The 22,203-nt window shown below is 50.9% G+C and overlaps 2 protein-coding genes across 23 annotated transcripts in view; one reads left to right on the top strand and one right to left on the bottom strand.

Moving 5' to 3' along the window:
• The first annotated feature begins 5 nt into the window (after positions 1-5).
• Positions 6-16,104, top strand: MAP3K12 (mitogen-activated protein kinase kinase kinase 12). Of its 6 annotated transcripts, XM_029204770.1 has the most exons (15): positions 6-239; positions 8,579-8,752; positions 8,852-9,060; positions 9,667-9,850; positions 10,017-10,208; positions 10,489-10,647; positions 10,815-10,973; positions 11,705-11,813; positions 12,061-12,170; positions 12,292-12,408; positions 12,532-12,669; positions 12,865-13,489; positions 13,690-13,760; positions 13,852-14,125; positions 14,528-15,272. In XM_029204770.1, the coding sequence occupies exons 2-15, from the start codon at positions 8,616-8,618 to the stop codon at positions 14,624-14,626; spliced, it is 2,583 nt and encodes an 860-aa protein (XP_029060603.1). In that variant the 5' UTR covers positions 6-239; positions 8,579-8,615; the 3' UTR covers positions 14,627-15,272. The 6 variants fall into 6 exon arrangements, with proteins under 6 accessions (XP_029060603.1, XP_029060601.1, XP_029060600.1 ...); XM_029204768.1 differs by having other exon boundaries at positions 190-239; positions 13,852-16,104; XM_029204767.1 differs by having other exon boundaries at positions 190-239; positions 8,579-9,060; positions 14,528-16,051.
• The window catches only part of PCBP2 (poly(rC) binding protein 2), a 22,691-nt gene continuing 16,375 nt past the window's right edge, over positions 15,888-22,203 (bottom strand). For 9 of the 17 annotated variants that reach the window (XM_029204771.1, XM_029204773.1, XM_029204776.1 and 6 more), the window contains one exon: positions 15,888-16,340. In XM_029204771.1, the coding sequence (XP_029060604.1) occupies positions 16,304-16,340 (37 nt within the window). In that variant the 3' untranslated portion in view covers positions 15,888-16,303. Of the gene's footprint in view, positions 16,341-17,190; positions 19,753-22,203 lie in introns of those variants that run through there. The other 8 variants (XM_029204775.1, XM_029204782.1, XM_029204787.1 and 5 more) reach the window with 6 other exon arrangements.

The raw sequence follows: 22,203 nt of genomic DNA, 5'->3' as shown, positions 1-22,203 counted from the left end.
CGGGAGTTCAAGCCGAGTGAGGACGGGGCTTGGGGTCGGGGGGTGGGGGGAGAAAGCTGGGGCTGACACCCGTGCACCCGGACACCGTACGAGCATCGCCTGTGACAGCGCCCCTGGTCCGGTCGAGGGCAGCGGGGGGAGGAGGGAAGGAGGAGGAGAAGGAGGAGGAGGCGGGAGCAGCATCCGGAGCCGAGCTGCAGCAGCGCCGCCTTTTGTGCTGCGGCCGCGGAGCCCCCGAGGTGAGAGCCGGGCCGAGTTGTGGAGGGTCGGGGGCAGGGGTGGGTCTGGGTCCTGGGGTCCGCGTGCCGACGGAGGGTCGGGAGGTAGATGTGGCGGGGTGCGGCGAGGGTGGCGCGGGGATGCTGAGACCGTGGGGATGGAGGAGCTGGGGACCTGGACCCGACGCCTGTGGGGATGGGAAGGAGGGGAACCGAGCGGAGGGACGCCGCGGCCAGCTTGGAGGCGAAGGGCCTCCAGAGCTGGAAAGGAGTGTGTGGGGTGGGGGTGGGGGCACGATTGGGGGACGGACGTAAAGGACAGGGGGCAAGGGAACATCCTCCTCTCCTCCCACTCACCCTCAGGAAGGGGGAGAGGGAAGGAGGAGGAAGAGTTTGGGCCCCCTCAGGGCAGGAAAGGAAGGACAAGGCCTCATGTGCCCCTCACCCCCCTCCCCTTACACACACACACTTAGCAGGCTGCACCTGAGGATTATAGGCAAGAGCACCTGTTCCTGGATGCCCAGGTAATGGTCATTCTCCCCTGCCCCGCTCTTACGTGGCTTTCTCCCTCCTCAGTCTCTCCATCGCCTCTGGCTCCCCTAACCCACTTCCCCAGCCCAGGCCTTTCATGAACCTCCTCCCTTTTCCCTACACACTCCTCAAACTCCTTGGCTTAAAAATAAGCAGGAATCCTTTCCACAGAGTTAAAACTCCTATAACCATGGCCTTGGCTAAGGGGAGGGAAGAGAAAGGGTCAGAGGCTCTATAGACAGTGGAAGGAAATAGTGGGGTATCCCTTAGAATTGAGGGAAGAGTCCCGCCTTTTAGCTCCTTCACCTGCTCCCTCTTGGGAGGAGAGTGGGTCAGCAGCCCTTAACCAGGAAGGGGTGCACACGAGGTCCAACACAGAGTCATCTCAAGCCACAGTCAGTGCCTCCCTCTAAACACAATTTCCCTTCCAACTCACAGAATGGACTCCATGGCTCTGGGAGCTCTGATTTTTCAGCCAGAGGGTCATGTCTAGGGAAGGCAAGTAGGAGGGATTCAGGAAGGAAAGGGCCTGCGTACGCCCTGCGTCTTCCCGTCCAGGCACTGAAGTTCCTCTGAGCTTTAGGGCCTCTGCTCCCTCCTATCTCACACTTAAGGGTGGAAAAAACTTCTGCCCTCTCCAGCCTGCCACCCATCTACTCACTCACTGTGGGGACTGAGGCAATGCTTGGAAGACCAATGGTGTGATACAGTAACCCCAGCACACGTGAAAACGAACCACTAAATATCCTTCCCCTAATTCAACCCAAGTATGGGCAGGGGAGGCAAGAAGTTTACCTAAGGAAGTGGCTCAGGACTTTCTGGTTGTCCTTACGGCTAAGGATGGCAAAACCCCTCTAAAAACTGACTGCTGTTTCTGGGTCCTTCCCCCTGAGGTGATGTGCTACTCTGGCTTTGCCAGGAAGAGGACCCTAAATTCTACCACCTACCAGCCTGGACTTGCCCAATGGCTTATCACGTGCAGTCCCACCTAGCCCTGCTGGTCTGGGAGAAAGAAGGGATTAGGGAATCAACCCCTTCAGGAGTCCCCATCGAGGCAGAACAAGGAGAATGTGGAGATGACGCCAGCAGGGGACACGGGGGCTTCACTGATGGGCTGGCTACAGACACTAGTCTGTCTGCTTCCTTTGCTCCCAGGAGAACTAGGGGCAGCTGTGTTGGGGAAGGGTGACAAGGCAGCAGGGGCGCACTATTCCACAGGAGAAGAAGGATCCTCCAGGATAGAGCCCTTTTCCTTTGGTTTGTTCTTTCTTCACTCTCCTTTTTATCCCTTGTGTTTATCCAGCTCCCTTTCCACCTATACCATCTCTGCTGCCTCTTGCTTTGCAGAGACAGTGGAAAGAAGGGGAGGGACACACGTTTATAAAAATCTACTACTGCTTGTTAGGCGCTTTCCATGTGCTAATGTTTATAGGGAGCTTCCTGTGTGCCAGGTACCAGGCCAGGAACTTTATGTGGAGTATCTCAATACTGCTTATAACAGTACTGAGAGGTAGAATAATCACCATTTCTATTTTAGGGATGAGGAAACTGAAACGTAAAGAAGTTAAGTAATCTGTTCAAAATCAAAAAATCAGTATGTGGCAAAAGAGTTTAGGATTTGAACCCAGGTGTATCTGACCCAGAGCCTGTGTTATTACCCACATAATATCCTGCATTGCCACTGTGTGAACTAGTGACTACTGTCCCCATTTAGAGATGAAGAAACTGAGGTTTGTTAAGAAGTTTCGTACTCCAGGTCGCCCAGCTGCTCAGGAGCAGAGACAGGACCTCAAGCAAAGCCTCTCTGCTTCTCAGGCCATCCACCCTCCCTCCCTAGCTCACTGTCCAAGGCTAGGTGACAGGAATGGATATAGGCACTCTGTAATTTTCATTTCTTCTTTTTCAGTTTAAAATAGATTAATTTCTTAATAAAAATACCCATAATTCCACCTACTTAGAAATGGTTACACATTGGTTTCTATCCTTCCAGCTCTTTTTTTTTCTTTTTTTTGGCGTTACGCGGGGCTCTCACCGTTGTGGCCTCTCCCGTTGCGGAGCACAGGCTCCGGACGCGCAGGCTCAGCGGCCATGGCTCACGGGCCCAGCCGCTCCGCGGCATGTGGGATCTTCCCGGACTGGGGCACGAACCCGTGTCCCCTGCATCGGCAGGAGGACTCTCAACCACTGCGCCACCAGGGAAGCCCCTTCCAGATCTTTTTAAATGCACATCCGGCTCAGGAACAATTTGTTAAAATACGCTGAACTTCTTCCAGGTGCACCTGAGGTCCTAAGTATCAGGGACCCCTGTGACCCATCATACCTTGCTCCTACCCTCGCCTTCCCCTCAAACCTTAACGGGTAGGGCTGCGGGGTGATCCTGGGCCACGATGGCCAGGGGGTGAGGACAGGGTACAGGGAATTAGGCCTTCCCCCTCAGTCCAGAGGAGGTGGGATATAAGGATTTGCAAAGGAAGGACGGGGGCCTCTAGCACACCGCTGCCATTGTGACCTGGTTCCCCTGGGATATGAAATCAAGATTTGTCCTGGGGAAGTAGAAGGTTCTGGTCTCCCTTCTGGTCAGACAGAAGAGATGGCCTCTCCAGAATCCACAGAGAAAGACCTGGTGTCCAGCCAACCAGAAAGACAAAGCCGGAGCCCCGGCACTGTGCTCATGGCATTCCCCACATCGTCTTACTTAACCCTCACCATCCCATAAGGTAGGGTTGGGAGTCTCGGAGGGATTACGTTCCTTGAACTAATTCACGGCAATATGAGGTTTTAGTTCTGATCTCTCCAAATCCAAAGCTGGTTCTTTTTTCCTAAACAGTACTGCGCCCCTCTCTCCCAGCCCCTTCACTGCCCACACTACTGGAGGAAGAGGCGGTGGCGGCTAGGGTTCTCAGGGCTGGACCTGTGTGAGGCTGGGGGCCTGGAGTTAGAGGTGATCTCCAGTTTTGCCCAGGCTCTCAGGGGAAGGCATTCCCCCCTTATGAGGGCGCAACAGAAAAGCTGTAGTTCTTTCCATCTGAGAACAACCCTGGGGCCAGGACCATGGATCCTGTAAAAAGCAAAACAAAAACAAGCTGCAGCCATTGGCCGGGAGCCTTGGCCAGGAGGGGTTAGAGTCCTTTACTCTCTCAGGATCTCAAAGCCTGGATTGGTGGAACTACCATTCCCAAGTCTTGGGTCTCCTTTCTGTGTGAAGACATCCCCTCCACCCCCAGTCAGGAGAGAAGGGGAATTTTCCTTTCCTGAGTGCAAAATAGGGTCCAAGACAGTGGCGAGTGCTCAGTGTGAGAGCCCAAGACTTAGACAGATGGCCTGGCCTCTCAACTGAGCCCCCAAGACAGCCAGACAAGCAGCTTGGCATTGAGATTCTGCTGTTAGAACAGGAGGGAGTGAGAAGCGATGTAATGGGTTGCTTTGCCACAGGCCTCCAGCATCTCAGGCAGGAGAACCTGGGAGGAGGAATGAAAGGGGTGTGGGGTACTCCCTGCCCACACTCCACCCCTACAGCCACCTGGAGGGAACCACCAGCAAACAGAGAACCTGGTAGCTGAAACTGAATTGGGGCTTCCTGGGGTGTCCAAAGAGCGGCTTCCCCTGGAAGATGCATAGTTTAGGGACTGCTCTCTCCCCTCACCCAATCTGGAGCCGAGTTCTGCACAGTGACCTTTTGGTAAATATGGTCGACAGAATGACTGACAGAGATATCCAGCCCCTCCTGTCACATCCCTGCCCTTCCCCCATGCTCTGCATAATTGATGGCCAGGGAGACATCCCTCCCCCAGGGTGACCAAATGTCTGGGGCAGGGGTTCCTAGCCATGATATCCCCTCCCCCCGCCGCAAAGCCCTGGCGCCAAGGCCCAGGTGGGAGGCAGTGGGACACAGCTGGCAGGTCAGAGATAAAGGACACAGAGAGAGAGTGTGTGTTGGGAGAGAGGAATCTCCAGTTTACTATAATCTCCTGGGGCCTCAGCTCCACCCCCCCCCCCCCACCCCCAATACACACACACTCCTTCAGGTCAATCTGGAAGAGCTGTCATTAGCCTGAGAACAGGGAGGGGTGGACTGAGCGTGGCTGGGTTCCCTCTCTTTCCTTAGGTCCCATCTCCTATTTCTTCAGCTACTTCCACTGCCCGAAATGACAAACAGGTGAAATGGCTTCTCTCCCTCCCCAGCTGCTGGCCCCGGATCTTGGAGGGGCCCCTGGGGAGGCCAGGGGAACTGGAGGGAGGCTTGGCTGCAAGTGTCTCAGAGCGTGTCACCCTCTCTATGCCTAAGGCTCCAGGTTGCCAAACACCAGGTGAAGGCTGAAAAATTCCTTTAAAAAGCCAGGTGTTGTGCCTACTCAGAGCTCAGCTTCTAAATAGGAAATGAATCGAGGAGGGCACAGATGATCTGTTTTTCAATCCCCTTTCAGCTCCTTTTACTCAGTGTCCTCTGCTTTTCAAAATCTGTTTTTCAGTCCATCCTTCTTAGGAGTGTCTCTCCCTGTGCTTTACGCTGTTCGGTCTTTCTCTCAACTAGGTAGGCCCTCCTTCTCTGGCCGTGCCTGTCGCCCTTTCACGTGTCCAGTCTCCCTGTCTCACCATTTCCTGCTTTCTCTGTGGCACCGCACCCCCAAAGTCAACCCAAGTCCCCTCTCTTCACCACCACCGGCTCTCCCTCCAATGCACGCGGGGACGGGGGTCGTCATGGGGAGGAGGGGACGCAGAGGCGGTCAGCCGGTGGGGTCCGAGGTCCCCGCCTGCCAGCCCGCAACCAGCACGTGGGCCAGCCCGGGTCAGGGGCGGGGCCCGGGCGGGGCCCCACCCCCGCGATCGCCGCTCACGTGACTCCGGGCTAATCTTGTCCCGGTGACTTCACGCGCCGCCTCGGGCCCAGTCGTCATGGTTACGCCGCAGCGCCCAGCGCTTCCCCCAACCCGCTGCGTCCCCTCCCCTTCCCCGCCCGGACCCCCTCCTCCTGCCGCCGGGCCCCCGCCCCCAGCCCCAAGCCACGTGACGGCCGGGAAGGAGGTCGGGAAGCGGGAGGGGGCGCTGGGGCCGTAACCCCTTCCTCTCCGCTTCGAACGGCCCTCACTCTGGCTTCTAGCAGCCGGAGCGCCCCAGTCCCACTAGCCCTCCCTGCAGGCCCACCCGGGCGGAGCGCCGGGAGCCCCGGCCTTCGTTCTCAGTGGTCCGGAAGGGGCGCCCGGCGTGAGGGGCGCAGGCGAAAGCCCTCGAGTCCTCCCGCGGACGTTCTCCGGCGAATTGGCACGTTGCTTGGCCTGTCATTTGCCTTACTACGTGCATCTCACCTCTTGAAGCCGCCGTTATCTCGCGGGATATGTTGGGGATTCGGAGGCTGGGATTTCAGCTTTCTGAGCCTCAGTTTTCTCAAGAATATAAAGGGACCAATGATAATACCTCCTTCCCTGGGTGGTTCTGAGGAGTGAGGGAGCTAATGCACGCGTAGTGTACGTCTGGCCCATAGGACGATCCTCTGGGGTGTGTAGGGCAGTGGACTTACTGGACACCTTCCTGCTCGCCGGGTGCTGTTCGAAGCTCTGGGATCCCGTGCGACATCGTCACTCTCAGGAGTACAGGCTCTCGGAGGAGCCGGACGCCCGCTCGACCGCACTGTGTCTCCAGGATAATGGGAGCCATGATGGAGGAAGCACAGGGGGCTGTGCCAGCCCAGAAGGGACAGTAACTCAGAGCAGCAGGGACAGGGAAGAAGACTTCCAGGATGAAGTGAGACTTGGAAAACAACAGATGGGGCTTGAGAAGCGCCTTCCAGGCTGAGCACAGAGCTTGAGCCTCTTCCTAGCTAACAGCACCTTGGGCAGGTTATCTAAGACCTCTGCTACCTCTGTCAAATGGGCGTAAGGATGCCTAACTTAGAGTTTTTAGGATTTAATAAGCGAATGCACCTATAACAGAGGCTAACATACATGGTAAGCTTTCCATAAGTGTTAGCCATTCTCATTAGGTGCCCTGGCCCAAATGCCTGATGTAGCTTGGTAACAGGCTCTGTCCATTATGGCCTGGGTACCAACAGCAGTGGGAGACGAGGCTGGGGAGGGGCCAAGAGCATGGAGGTGAGGCTGCAGGACCAAGTGGGGGCTACTAGAGGGGTTGAAGAAGAGGGGTGCTAGCCAATTTGTGCTTTAGAAAGATCCTTCTAAAGGCTAGGTGGAGAATGGGGTGGGGGGAGCCTTAGAAGAACTTGGAGACCATTTAAGGGGCAGTTGTCCTGGGCCAGGTGACACAGCTAATGAGGCCTGAATTAAGGCAGTAACATGGAACTAGAGAAGAGAGACCAGAAAGGCACTGGGTCAGGGCTTTTTGAATGTGCCAGGCATAATAAGAATCAACTGGGGTGCTTGTTAAACACTCACCCAGGCAAACCCCACACCTGCCCACTGAAAAGGTCTTTGAGAGGCCTGGAAATCAAGAGTTACAAGAGCTGAGACAATCAGAGGTGCATCCCCACCCAGTGAGTCCTTTTTATTGTAGATTCCTGCCACCCCTCTCCAGTCGTGATTCAGAGGCTCCGATGCAGGTGGTTAAGGAGGGACCCTACTGTGCTGAATAGTTAGAGAGGACTGCTGGCCTCAAGAATCCCTACACCTCAGGATGATCTGGTAACTGACTAGATGTGGAGGGAAATGGGAGACCAGATGACTTCTGGTGTCAGGCTTCGGACAAGATTGGTATAGGTTGAAGAATTTGCTGTGCCTGAGTGATAGCTAGTTTATCCCTTTGTACAGTTGGAGAAATGGAGGCTCAACTACAGCTTGCCTGAGATCATGCAGCCAGTAAGCAACAGAGGCAAAGCTAGGATTCAGATTTTGTAATAGTTGCTTTATAGATAGCACCCAGCTATGAACTGGGACAAATCTCTATTGTTTGGAAAGCTGGATCTTGGTTTGGGGAGTGCGGGAGAGGGCAATGGAGAAAGAGGAAAGGAGACAGGGCCTTCTCTAACTGAACCCTGGGGGAGCAGTGGGACTGATGGGAGGGCTAAGGGGGGTGAAGCAGTAGGCTACAGCTTGTCCTGACAGTTTCTGCATCCTCCTTGGACGGTTCTGCCTTTTTCCCTCGTCTGTGCTGGGCAGATAATGGAGCTCATTGGTTACAGCCGTCACTTACCTTGGAGAGGCCCAGGTGTGTACGTGGGAGCACCCGAGAGGGAGACTCAGATGTGAGCCCTGAATATGCCTTAGGATAAGACTCTCAGCAGAGTCATGTATCAAGTACATGAGTGTGAGGCCCAGGAATGTCATGTGAGAGGGCCTGAGCGGCGCTGAGTCCTAGCAGTGTCACCTGTGTGTGCTTCAATGTGAGGGAGGCGTGAGAGTGTTACTGTCGTGTGCCTAAGGTTGAGACTCAAAATGTGTATATCCGAAGGACCCTTATATGACACGTGTGTGCATGTGAGCCTCAAGTGAAAGAAATATGTGCTCCAGAGGTGAATTACAGTAATCTTACAGGGAGAAGGGAACTAGTCTATTACTGTACTTGGGTTTGGGACGTACCTTACCAGTATGTACCTGAGCAGGGCTGTTACTTGTATTTACCTGAGAATGGTACTTAGGTATGTTGCCTGTATACCTAAGGAAGACTTGTGTCACTAATAAATGCTTGAGAGGAAGCTTGTTTCCCAAGATGGATCCCAGGGGAAGCTTGGAGGGGGATAGATACCTGAGGGTGAGGTTCAAGTGTTACTTCCAGGAGGCTTTTGTGAGCCCAGCTCCCCACCCCACGCCTCTGCCTCTAGGGCGAGCCTCCTGAGCTGGGGCACCTGCGGCTTTGACGGCCCGTCCTCCTTTTTCCCACAGGGCCCACCGCTCACCACTACACCGGGGCCCAGAGGCCATGGCCTGCCTCCATGAGACCCGCACACCCTCCCCTTCCTTTGGGGGTTTCGTGTCCACCCTAAGCGAGGCGTCCATGCGCAAGCTGGACCCAGACACTTCTGACTGCACCCCCGAGAAGGACCTGACGCCTACCCAGTGTGTACTCCGAGATGTAGTGCCGCTCGGGGGGCAGGGCGGGGGCGGGCCCAGCCCCTCCCCAGGTGGAGAGCCGCCCCCTGAGCCTTTTGCCAACAGTGTCCTGCAGCTGCACGAGCAGGATGCTGGGGGCCCAGGGGGAGCCACTGGGTCCCCTGAGAGTCGGGCGTCCAGAGTTCGAGCAGATGAGGTGCGACTACAGTGCCAGAGCGGCAGCGGCTTCCTGGAAGGCCTCTTCGGCTGCCTGCGCCCTGTCTGGACCATGATTGGGAAGGCCTATTCCACAGAGCACAAGCAGCAGCAGGAAGGTAGGCCGTGTCCTCGAGGAGACCCTCTCCCCATCTCCCTGAGCCTGACATCCGTTCGGACAGCCCCACCTAAGTCGCCTGATGATCCTTTTCTCTCCCCAGAGCCCAGCCCCTTATTTGTCCATCAGCCACTGACTCCCCAGTTTTTTTTTTTTTTTAATTTATTAATTAATTAATTTTGGGCTGCGTTGGGTCTTCATTGCTGTGCGCGGGCTTTCTCTAGTTGCGGCCAGCGGGCTTCTCGTTGCGGTGGCTTCTCGTTGCGGAGCACGGGCTCTAGGCACGCGGGCTTCAGTAGTTGTGGTGCATGGGCTTAGTTGCTCCGCAGCATGTGGGATCTTCCCGGACCAGGGCTCGAACTGTGTCCCCTGCATTGGCAGGCGGATTCTTAACCACCATGACACCAGGGAAGTCCCCCCAGTTTCTTTTTAGACCACCCCTTCATTTCCTTCCTGTCCCCTCATCTTCTCAGCCCATTTTAGCTACTTTTCTGCCTCACCTTCCTTGAGTCGTCTCAGCCAACCCAATGCTTTTCCCTGAGCCTGACCACCCCAAGGCCCCAGGTGTGGCTCTCTGAGCCTGTGGCACTGTGCCTCCTGTCCACAGACCTTTGGGAGGTCCCCTTTGAGGAAATCCTGGACCTGCAGTGGGTGGGCTCAGGGGCCCAGGGCGCCGTCTTCCTGGGGCGCTTCCATGGGGAGGAGGTGGCTGTGAAGAAGGTACGGGACCTGAAGGAGACTGACATCAAGCACCTGCGAAAGCTGAAGCACCCTAACATCATCACCTTCAAGTAAGGTCTGGGGCAGGGGCCGGGGTACTCTTTTGAGGGCAGGGATCTACCGCACCCTTCCTGAAGCGGGTGCCAGAAAGGCGTGGGTGGGAATGGGGGTGCCAGGTGTGAACCAAGTGGATGCTGGGCTGGCTGAGCCCCTCATGCCACTGTGTTTGGCTCCCAGGGGTGTGTGTACCCAGGCTCCCTGCTACTGCATCCTTATGGAGTTCTGCGCTCAGGGCCAGCTGTATGAGGTGCTGCGGGCTGGCCGCCCTGTCACCCCCTCCTTGCTGGTTGACTGGTCCATGGGCATTGCCGGCGGCATGAACTACCTGCACCTGCACAAGATTATCCACCGAGACCTCAAGTCCCCCAAGTGAGTAAGCAAGCAAGCAGGGAGAAGCTACTGTGCACGGTCTCCTGTAGGGGTCCCCACCCAGGTCAGTGTGACCATCTCCCTGCTTTCAGACCCTGTCCTAAAGTCCATGTGGCCATCTCAGAAACCCCTCCTAAGTGATAGCCCTATCTCAAGAGGGCTGTGATAAACCCCCCGTTTCTGGGTGTCCCAGATGACTTCAAACAGAAAGGTAGAGTTGCTGCAGCTAGACGAGGTGCGTGGAGGGGCCCGGGCCCCAGCTGACTACACTCTTTACCAGCATGCTCATCACGTACGACGATGTGGTGAAGATCTCCGATTTTGGCACTTCCAAGGAGCTGAGTGACAAGAGCACCAAGATGTCCTTTGCAGGGACAGTAGCCTGGATGGCCCCTGAAGTGATCCGCAACGAGCCTGTGTCTGAGAAGGTCGACATCTGGTGAGGGCCAGGCTGAGGACTGAGAATAGCAGGTGGCCAGCATGAGAGCTGGCGGGGTGGGGGGTTCTTCCAGGGCCTGAGTACAAGTGAGAAGTGAGACAAGCCTGCGGTAACCTGCAGGGCCTCTGGAGGAAGACCCCCCAAGTGACGTCTCCTCTTATCCCTAGGTCCTTTGGTGTGGTGCTGTGGGAACTGCTGACTGGTGAGATCCCCTACAAAGACGTAGATTCCTCAGCCATCATCTGGGGTGTGGGAAGCAACAGTCTCCATCTGCCTGTGCCCTCCAGCTGCCCAGACGGCTTCAAAATCCTGCTTCGTCAGTGCTGGTAAGGACCACCTGGCCAAGCTGGAAGCAAGGGAGGTGGCTGACGGTTAGCCAGGACCCAGGCATCCAGGCCCAGAATCCTGAACAGGGAAAGGGGGACAGAGCTCCCAAATATGGCTCTCCAAGAAAGACCCCAGGACTCAGAGCGTGTATCAAGGGGACTAGGATAAAGAACGGAGAGAAATTGGGCTGACCAATAGTCTGCAGGGGTGCACAAACTGTGTGTGACCTTGGGCAAGCAGTGTTCCCTCTGAACCTGTTTCCTTATCTGCAAAATGGGGACAACAATATCTGATATAGAGGGTCTGATATGAAGCGCCTGTGAAGGACCAGCACAGCCGCTGAGCATGGCTGGTTGAGCCTCAAGTATAGACTGTCTTAGAACGCGGGAGGCCCTGGACCCTTGTTTGGAACCTAGACCATGGAGGAAGGTGGGAGATTTCTAATCTTTGGCTAAGCATTTCCCCAAATGTGTTTCTTTTAATGGAGTTACTCAAAAAGGTTTGTTTTGGCAAACAAGTTGGAAAATAGGATTAAATAGGTTTCCTTACTGCAGGACTTTGATATGCTAACAGATGGCCTGTAACATTTCCTAGATAGTTGACCAGGGAGTTTTGTCACAGAATCATTGTAGAGTTGGATTCTCCAGGACACCCTTTGGGAAAGGATGCTCTAGTTCCTTTCTGGACCTCCCTGAAATTCCTTTCTCTCCCACGACTCCATTTCCTCCAGGAACAGCAAACCACGAAATCGTCCATCATTCCGACAGATCCTGCTGCATCTGGACATCGCCTCAGCCGATGTACTCTCCACACCCCAGGAGACTTACTTTAAGTCCCAGGTGTGCTGTGGGGAGGAAAACGAATACCTTAGCTCCCTCTCTTTGCAGGGATAATGGTGTCCTTTGAGGGGAGGCTGGGAAGAAGGGTGGCTGGGGATGGACAGATTAGCTCTTGAAGGACTGAGACCTGGTCTTGGTTGATCCTGTGCCCCACTCCTGTCGGCTCCAACACACACAGCGTGCAGCAGTGCAGGCACCTGCGAAGGCTTTCTACAGGTCTCACCCCTAATTTTCTCTCCACCCCCAGGCAGAGTGGCGTGAAGAGGTAAAGCTGCATTTTGAAAAAATTAAGTCAGAAGGGACCTGCCTGCACCGCCTAGAAGAAGAGCTGGTGATGCGGAGGAGGGAGGAGCTCAGGTGTGTTTTGGGAAGGTGATTTCACCAATAGCAGGGCCTGCAGACCAGTTCCCAGAGACTGGGATAAACTATGGCACCAGGTGAAGCCAGCTCACCTCGGGGACCCTTCTGCCCATTTCAGACACGCCTTGGACATCAGGGAACACTATGAGCGGAAGCTGGAGAGAGCCAACAACCTGTACATGGAACTTAATGCTCTCATGTTGCAGCTGGAGCTGAAGGAACGGGAGCTACTCAGGTAATCACACACACCCTCATACACCAAGTCCCATCTTCCTGGAGCTGTGCCGGACTTGGAGATCCTACTGAGCCTCGGCCCCCATTCCTGGTCCCACGCCCAGCTAACGTGTTTTGTCTTTAGGAGGGAGCAAGCTTTAGAGCGGAGGTGCCCAGGTCTGCTGAAGTCACACCCTTCCCGAGGCCTCCTGCACGGGAACACAATGGAGAAGCTCATCAAGAAGAGGAATGTCCCACAGAAGCTGTCACCCCACAGCAAAAGGTAGCACCAGAGTTTACAAGTGCCATCGCTTGTGAATGGCAAGGGGGATGCTGGAGAGGCAGGAGTAGGGCTCAAGGATGCCAGGAAGACGGATACTGAGATGGGAGAGAGGTGCCTTGTACTGCCTGAGATTAGGGAGTGCTTTCATGTGATAAATTTGTTAATCTCCAACTTGCACTTTCCCTCTCCCACCAGGCCAGATATCCTCAAGACTGAGTCTTTGCTACCCAAGCTAGATGCAGCCCTGAGTGGGGTGGGGCTTCCTGGGTGTGCTAAGGGCCCCCCCTCACCAGGACGGAGTCGCCGTGGCAAGACCCGTCACCGCAAGGCCAGCGCCAAGGGCAGCTGCGGGGACCTGCCCGGGCTTCGTGCAGTTGTGCCACCCCATGAACCTGGGGGACCAGGAAGCCCAGTGGGGCTAGGAGGGGGACCCTCAGCCTGGGAAGCCTGCCCTCCAGCCCTCCGTGGGCTCCACCATGACCTCCTGCTCCGAAAGATGTCTTCATCGTCCCCCGACCTGCTGTCAGCGGCATTGGGAGCCCGGGGCCGGGGGGCTACAGGGGGAGCTGGGGACCCTGGCTCACCACCTCCAGCCCGGGGTGACACCCCGCCAAGTGAGGGCTCGGCACCCGGCTCCACCAGCCCGGATTCACCAGGGGGAGCCAAAGGGGAGCCACCTCCACCAGTAGGGCCTGGTGACGGTGTAGGGCTGCTGGGAACTGGAAGGGAAGGGACGGCGGGACGGGGAGGAAGCCGGGCTGGGTCCCAGCACTTGACCCCAGCTGCACTGCTGTACAGGGCTGCTGTCACCCGAAGTCAGGTAAAGTATGGAATGGTTCCTGAGCTCTTCCTCTTTCCTTCTTCTCCATGGGGTGCGGTGCAAGTCCTTAATTTACCTCCCACGTTAGGTTCTTGATCTTAAGCCATTCCCGACTTAACCCTTTACAACCATGTTTCCTTATCCTGGGTCCTTGATGACCTCTTCCCCCTTTGACCACAGTCTGCTCATCTCTCCTGCAGAAACGTGGAATCTCATCAGAGGAAGAGGAAGGAGAGGTGGACAGTGAAGTAGAGCTGACCTCAAGCCAGAGGTGAGTGATGCAATCAGGAGATAACGGCATTCTTTACTTTCTGAACTGCAAGGTGTAGTCAAGCTATAATCCTGGTCTGCCCAACATACAGGTGGTCTCAGGGCCTGAACATGCGCCAGTCGCTATCTACCTTCAGCTCAGAGAACCCGTCAGATGGGGAGGAGGGCACAGCTAGTGAGCCTTCCCCCAGTGGCACACCTGAAGTTGGCAGTACGAACACTGATGAGCGGCCAGATGAGCGGTCTGATGACATGTGCTCCCAGGGCTCAGAAATCCCACTGGACCCAGCTTCCTCAGAGGTGGTTACTGGCCGGGAACCCAGCTCCTTGCCCATCCCACACCACAACCTACTCAGAGGGGAGCAGGTGAGTCGCAACCAGGTACTGGACAGGGAGCAGATGTCCAGTCATTTGAGAGCTGCTGGGGAGACAGATGCAGAGGCCAGAAAGATAGGTACTTCGCCCCTGTGTCACTCTGTATCTGAAGCTGTTTCCTCCCGTACTAAAGAGCAAATATCCACATGGTAAATTTGGGAGATCTAGAAGTACCTAGCGAGGTTGCGTGCACAGTACCTATAAATTGCAGCCAGGGAGGAATCCTGAAACTAGGAGTCTGGTGCCTTGGAGAATGGCCTGAGCAACTGAAATCGGGAGACAGTAAAACCACTAAACCTGCAACTACAAAGACCACAGTGAAGGATCCTGAAGGAATCTATTTGCCAAGAGATGCTGAGCCGCACATCACTGCCTTTCTGCTCTTCTTCACAGGGCCCTCCCAACTCTGAGGACTCAGACTGTGACAGCACTGAACTGGAAAATGCCAACAGTGGTGAAGCTTTGCGGCCCCCAGCCTCCCTCCCTCCATGAAAGCCACTCTTATCCTTGTACATAGAGAAATATTTATATAAGTAATATATATGCGCCACATAATCAACAAAGACAGGGCTATCCCAGCCTAAGTCTGGCTCAAGGGAGACTGACCCCTGACCAAGTCACCTGATAAACTCTAGGGACACTGGCAGCTGTGGAAATGAAAGACAAGTACTGCCCTAGAGATATGGGTAAGGGCAAACTGGCCCCTTCCTGCTTCACTCCAATACATTCAGCAAGTGGTGAGGCGACAGAAAAGCCAAACTTGCCTAGTTTCCTCTCTATTCTTTCTGCCCAAACCATGAGGAGCAGGAAAGGGAGCCATTTAGACTGCACTTTTTTGTTTTCTGTTTACTCTGTTTACACATTTTGCACTTGGGAGGAGGGAGGCTAAGGCTGGGTCCTCCCCTCTGAGGTTTCTCAGGTGGCAATGTAATTTCTTTGTCCCTCCATCTCTGTGCCCAAGCGCTGGCTTAGGGACTAGGGGGAGGCCAGGAGATTGTGAAAGCATGTGATGGCTCAGGCTGAAGAACTGGGGTGTTGTTTTAAGTCCCTGCTTTTATCTTGGTGCCTGATTGGGGTGGGGACTGTCATATTGTAACCCCTGTGAAAAAACCTTGAAATATAACCACTCCATGCAGGCAAGCTGTTGAGGGTTTTCTTGGTGACTGGGGTAGCCTGCATGGTTAAGTAGGAGCCTTGGGCTCCAGATGTTATCTGAGGACTCTGAGTGACTTCCTCCTTTTCATGCTTTTCTCACTAACAAACTGAACATCACTTACAGCCCCAACCTTGTAAAAATCTACATAAATGGGAACAGGTCTGTCTTTATAAAGGATTCTAGTAGGACCCATAAAACACCCATTCTTTTTAGACTACAGTTTTAAGTCTGGACAAGAGTATAGGCATTCCCAGCAACCTGAATCCCAGTGAGACACACATTCAGCTGCTTCCATGTGTATGCATGTGTATCCCTCCCCACCCACCCAGTTGAAGTGCTTGCTTACACTTTGCAGACAAATCTTAGGAAAATATAACCCCCCATCTTTTGGACCAAGGGCACGGCCAGCTTGCTATAGCTATTAAGGTCACTCTGCAATGCAGGCTCAAGGGCTACAGAAAAAGATGGGAGTGGTAAAACAGAAGAAAACATCTTCACTGGAATAAAGGCTTACATTCAAAACCCAAGCAGGGTCCGTGTCCTTTGACGGATAAAAGGTGCAAAAATAACAGCAAGACACCAGGAACAAAACCCACATGAAATCACTGTGGCATCCAGTTTCTATTCACAAAGAAAAAGCTCCAGTCCATCTTTTAATTTTTTTGAAAAATTCCTGACATTACAGAACTAAACTGAAATGTATTAATATTCCACTCTTACATTTCCATGACAAACAAAAAAATTTCATGAGCCAAAAAAAACCCAAAAAAAAACAAAACAAAAAAAAACAGGGAGAAGCTTATAAAACTAAATATGGATCTCAGCATTAACAGCTGAACAGAGAAAGGAATTAAAACGCTTTAATTAAAAAATCACGAGTGGATAAAGTGTGTAGAAACTGAAAATTTACAAACTATTTAAAACCTGGAATCGCTGACTGTTCAGAAACTACACAGATGGATCATGGGTGGTGGTGAACAGCAGAAAGGGATTATGGATGAATCTGCATTGTTCTAGCTGCTCCCCATGCCACCCGTCTCCGAGGAAAGCCTGTAACACACACACAAAAAAAAACTCGAAGTTAGTTTTCTGAGTGCCCAGCAGTACCTCACCTCCAAAACTTTTAGTCTGGCTGATGAGATGTGAAGAAGTACATAATCTGCTTCAGTTATCAAGGGAGACATTTTAAAGACTTTTTGGATTAATCAGTACCATGGTCCTATAACCCCTGCAATCCAAGCTTCCTGAGGCAAGTTACCTCACAACCAAGGGAAATTGAGGACCTTGGTTATTAATTGTGGGTATCCCTCAAACTATGCTCTATAGAATCTTTGTGGGAGATGTTAAGCACTCTCTGAAAATACACCACACACACACACACACACACACACTAAAGCCTTAGAGGGTCATAATATACAGAAACTTTCTTTACTGCCCAGCTTATTTTTTAGCTTCTCCCAAGCTACTAATAGAACAGTCCCAGGTCTCTCCATCAATGTGAAGACTATTACTATTAAGAGATGCTTGAGTTTTTAAACACTAAGGCATGTTAAAGAGGGAGCAGCAAGTGTTAAGTATGGGTCAAGAATTATACCCAACCTATAGTTTTTAGGCCTAGTTTTCAAGACTAAGTGGAAGTCAAAACAATGTTTTTAGCAACTCCCTAGCTCACTCTGGAAGCTCCCCAATTTGTGGTCCTGTTAAGCCAAATTCTCCATCCAAATATACCTGGCTACAATGCCTGTTTCAAATAGACTATTTGAGGTCCTGGAATCCAATTTTGGGCTTTGAAGGAAAAGTCTTTAGATGTTCGGCTATCAGCCTGCTTCACTGATATTAGGTAGCCAGCAGGACTTGGCTCCCATTTTGAACAGAACTAAATGTGTAAGACCCAGTCTCAGTTTATAACTTTTTTTTTTTTTTTTTTGGCTGTACCTCGTGGCATGCAGAACTTCCCCGACCAGGGATCGAACCCACACCCCTGCAGTGGAAACGTGGAGTTTTAACCACTGGACCAGCAGGGAAGCCTGAGTTTATAACTTTATTTCATAAAGATTTTAAATTTACTGGCATTCGTGTCAAGACAGCATGTAGCATCTCTTCCAGAATAACGCATATCCAAAAACTGGCCAGGAAGGCAGGGGCAGAGGGGGTGGGGGAAGGGCAGGAAATAGGTCCTTCAACTACAAACTGCATTTAGTTTCAAGTCAGAAATGCTACTGTGACCTCAGCATAAAGGAAAATAGTTCTTAAAGGGGGTAGATTCTTGCCAACCTCAAAATGGGATGATTTAGAGCAACGTAAACAACAGACCCTGAATCAAAGAGTTTAGTGGGAACTGAAGGTTGAGGAAAGGAGCTGCTGCAAACAGTTTAGATCTAGGACCTAAAAAAAACCTAAGTTCACGTAAGAAGGTGGTGGCACTCTGGCACCAAAAAGAACAGTCCAGAATTTATACACAGCCTGGGCAGGAATTGGGGGTGGCAGGGAGAGGGGGTAAGGAGAAGGGAAAACCCAACCAGAAATACTGTGTTAAGGACTCCAGAAATAGAAGGACCACATGGGGGAGCTGTAAGCTACTAAAAAATCGAGCACCAAGAAGTACCTTTGGATGTGGTGATTTTGGTGAGCCCTTAAAACATCTGACTTCCTTCCAAGCAATCCTTTAGGGAGTACTCATTAGGTAAAGAGACCTTCTAAAATCAAGAACTAGATAAAATAAAAACCAGGTTTCTGGGGGAGATGGTATCAGCAAGATATAAAAAGAGCTTACTAAGGAAAGCTGGACCACATGATAAAGGAGCATCTAGCAACCAGCAAGAAAAACCCTATCTGGACAATGAAATTTGCCCCCCTAGTCCTTCAGGCAGACTTGGGACGCGTAACACTAATTCACAGCCCCAGCATGAGATTGAGGGACCACGAAACCAGAAGTTAATATATTGCAATATAATTAGGTTTTTTGTTGTTGTTTGTTTTTTAAACAATGTAATAAGCCAAAGGGGATATGGGAAAAGGTCACCAGGAAAGAAATCTCCACACTGGTTTTCTAAGTCCCTGGGAAGAGCATCATACTTTCATTACCCTGGCAATATGCATTCAGGCTGAGTGGAAACTATCAGAGCCCTTCCACCATTTTACCTACGGCATTTCTACTCTTTTATGGAGAGAGATCTTGGGATACAAAAAAGAATGAGGCTTCAGGGAGATCAAGCACAATCTAGAAGACTGAGTAAATGTAAAGCACAAATTGCTAGTCCTGACTACTCACTCATGTGATCTGCAAATTTAAAGTCTCCCAGAGCATCTATTTCTTTAATCTGATAAGGTGAATCAAAGAGTTACAGGTGATCTTAAAGGTCCCTTCCAAATCTAGGTCTTTAATCCTCTAATTATGATGGGGTTGGTGGGGAGACAAAGGTAGGCGGGGAATAGAAGGGTAAAGGGACCTGGTTGAATAATCAGGGTTGACTTAGGATAACTGGACAGAATCCTGCCAAATCTGAGGCAATGTCACCCATTGGTTGTTCAAGATTTATCCAATGTCACAGGGAGAGGGGTAATACTAGTTCAGAGGAATGCAGACAGAAGCCGGCAAACTTTATTAGACTTTTCCCAACTTGCCTCCCCATTCTGGGTAAAGAAATAACTTCTTTCCTTCACAGCACAGTCAACTAAGGTTCTTACTGTGGCAACTTTATTACAGCTAGAAACACAAATCTGGCCAAGAAGGCTGGCTGATAACCATGAAAAAAAAAAAAAAAAAGGTTAATGGAGAAGCTTTTATTCATTAACACAGAGCCTAAAACATTGTTATATTGCAAGGCAGAATAAAGCTACAAAAAGTAACAGAATGAGAAAGAAGAGCAAGAACTGTGGCTCTAGATAGAGAATTCAACAAGTCAGACTCTGAAACAGGCACTCAAGCAGAAACGGCCTAAACCTAAACAGTTTACCATTGCCCCTGCCCCCACCCTGTTATCCCCCAAAACAGTAAAAAGGAAACGGTCACAAGCTCACAATAGTTTGGTTCTCACCAATGTTAACAAAGGGAAAACAAAAACAAAAACAAAAACAAATACTTGAGGGGGTGCCCCAAGATATATGCAATCAGTAGGGAGAGAATCTCTGTTTCTCGCTTTTCAGTTTGTTAGTTACACATGGCACGGCAGAGGTGGTGGTGGTGGTAGCTGAAGCCCCGGCACCCTTAGCAGCAGACACAACATTTAGAGCCAGGAGAGGGATGGGTTTCATGCCAAGCAGACTGGAGACACAAGGGGCGGTCGGAAGAGGGTTGGGGAGGCTGGAGGGTGCGTCGGAGGTCCCCGCTGTGGCGAGCGAGGGGGTGGTGGTGGAGGAGGAAGAAGAAGAAGAAGGGGTGGAGGGTTGAGAGAGGTTGATGCTGAGGTGATCAGGGATCGTGACGGAGGCTGCCTGGGAGGAGGGTTTAGCGTTTTCTAAACTGTAACAGAGGAAAAAAAGGAACAAAAAAAAAAAGGGTGGGTGGAAGGGAAGAGCACAAAAGGGAAAAAAGTACAGGACAAAATCTGCTTCAGTTATCAGTAAGTGCCTCTGGTTGCCAATTAGGAAGACTTAATATCAACTTATGACAAGCTGTCTTTTATTCTGTGTCCCACCCTCTAAAAATGTATACTTTGCCAAATTCCATTCCACAATGCTATTTAAAACTGCTATGGTGAAGAAAAAGCTGACAGACTGAGAAAAATCACGCACTTCCATATTACCTGACACACTGATCCAACCCAGAAGACAGAAAAGAACGATTTCAAGCAGAAAATGAAAGAGTACCCATCCATCTCCAAACAAGAACAAATGTTTCACCCACCAATCACTTGAGCAGCTTTGGGATACTAATGCACAGAATTGTTTTTTCTGTAACTGATATTAAAATTTGCTTCTACCGCCACAGCAAACTAACCAAATATGTCAGGATGGAAAGGGACAAGAGCCTAAAGTAGGCCACTCATTTCAGACTTCAAAGATTGTAGCATTTTCAATGAAAAATGCTGAGAACAGAAGCATAGATAAAATAAAGCCTCATTTCTGGTGATGAGGTGGGAGAGAAAAAAAGGCCCTTTGTTTTTAACTGACTGTACTTCTCATATAGACCTTAGAAAACTGGAAGAGAGAAACTTTAAGCACTGCTGAAAAGTTCAGTTTAATAAAGTAAAACTACCACTGCTACTCCTAAAATAAGCTCTAAATCACAGCAATGACCTGTAGCTCCCAAATGCCTGCATGTGTCTATAGCAGAACTGCAGGCATTTGCTGAAGTCTGTTGGACAACCTACGGCTAAAGATTAACTCTTCAAAGGCAGGGAGGCTCCTCTCAAGACTCCATTTTGTTTACCTAAATCCAAGGACAGTTGCAATCCATAAAAAAGGTGCCAAAATCAGTAGAAATGCTCAGGGTCCATTACTGAAAACAGAGAACTCTTTCTTTACCTAGTATTCATAATAAAACCAGTTTGCTTTCTGCGTTCAAACTGGGCCAATATGAGAAAGTGAAGAGTTAGCTGCGTGCACACATAGTCCTTGCTTGGTGTTAAATGAAGCTTTAAAAAGTTTTGACCCAAATCCATAGCTTGGACAGTTTCATTAAAAAGGATGATCCTGAAAAGAGTGACTAAAATCAGGAAACAAAGGTGGACCACGTTCTGCTTCCTTACAACTTAGCCACTGACCTAGTACAGGGGTCAGGCAAGCAGGTTACGTGGAAGCACTATCTGACAACATTGAGGGCAGGTCTACCCAAGCAGAAGAAAAATCCCTTGGTTTCCAGCTTCCAAGAACACGATTCTTTCCTCTTAACAACCCACCACCCCCATTAGAAACAAGGAAACAAACCTTTGCAAACAGTCTCCATGCAAAATTAACTACCATTTCAGTCTGAACAGTAAGAATCTGACATCTTGGTAGCTGAAGAAGAAAGCAGATCTAGACATAGGAAAGTCTTTTCTACATAAAGACTAGAAAATACCTCAAGGCATCAAAAGACATAGGCAAAAGTCAGAACCACTACTGGGGATCTGATGAATTCTTAACCAGGGGATAAAAGACCATGGAATAAATACATGATCTACATAAGCATGGCAAAAAATAGATCCCATACTTACGAATTCCTTTCCCTTGCACTAGATTCAGGAACCCATAAAATTTTTATGGACAACAGAGACCAAAGAATTGTGACAGAGGTAAATAACAACTAGGTAAAAGTCTACATGAAAGGGATAGCTAAGTCCCTTGGGGAATGAGCTGCTAACACTGGTTTAAGATGTTAGTAAGCAATTAAGAACATGACTTAAGCACATGTGCTGAGAAAGCAAGTAATATAAATGCCTTGTAGGATACCCATTGGACTGTGAATAGTCCTGCTACAACTGTGTGTATTAACATTAGCTACGTTTGGATAAAAAAAGTAAAATCTCAGAAAGTCATTAAGAGATGAGATGAGATTGTGGGGGAAAGGAAAATACTAAGCATTTCTGAAACATCCAATACCTGTACCTCTCCTTTTCCACAAGCTCTGAACAATGGAACACACTGGCAACTTGAGAAAAATGGATGTTTTCAGAATAAACGGTAATGACTGCCTCCAAAAAACTGTCTTGCTGTCACATAACTTCATTATCCTTATTTCAATTAAGGGTGCTTTGGAGCCTAAACCCCATTAGTGAAGTATTAGTCTATATGACATCTACAGCAAGACCCACATTTGGTTTTAAGTCGGTGCTCCAGCCAGAGCAGTCCTACTGGTGAAGACATGCTCCATACCTTCCACTCCCAAAACCATCAAAAAGTCAAATGCAAACAATCTATTCCCCGTCCCCCAACCCCATGCAAACTTATTACAAACTGGTTTCTTTTTCTGCTACACTAAGGATGGGTGAAA

Source organism: Monodon monoceros, unplaced genomic scaffold, assembly GCF_005190385.1.
Source record: "Monodon monoceros isolate NGI ecotype Baffin Bay Population unplaced genomic scaffold, NGI_Narwhal_1 Super_Scaffold_6, whole genome shotgun sequence".
Taxonomy (NCBI): domain Eukaryota; kingdom Metazoa; phylum Chordata; class Mammalia; order Artiodactyla; family Monodontidae; genus Monodon; species Monodon monoceros.
Note: the sequence above shows the minus strand (reverse complement) of the source record. Positions and strands in the feature narration are given on the sequence as shown.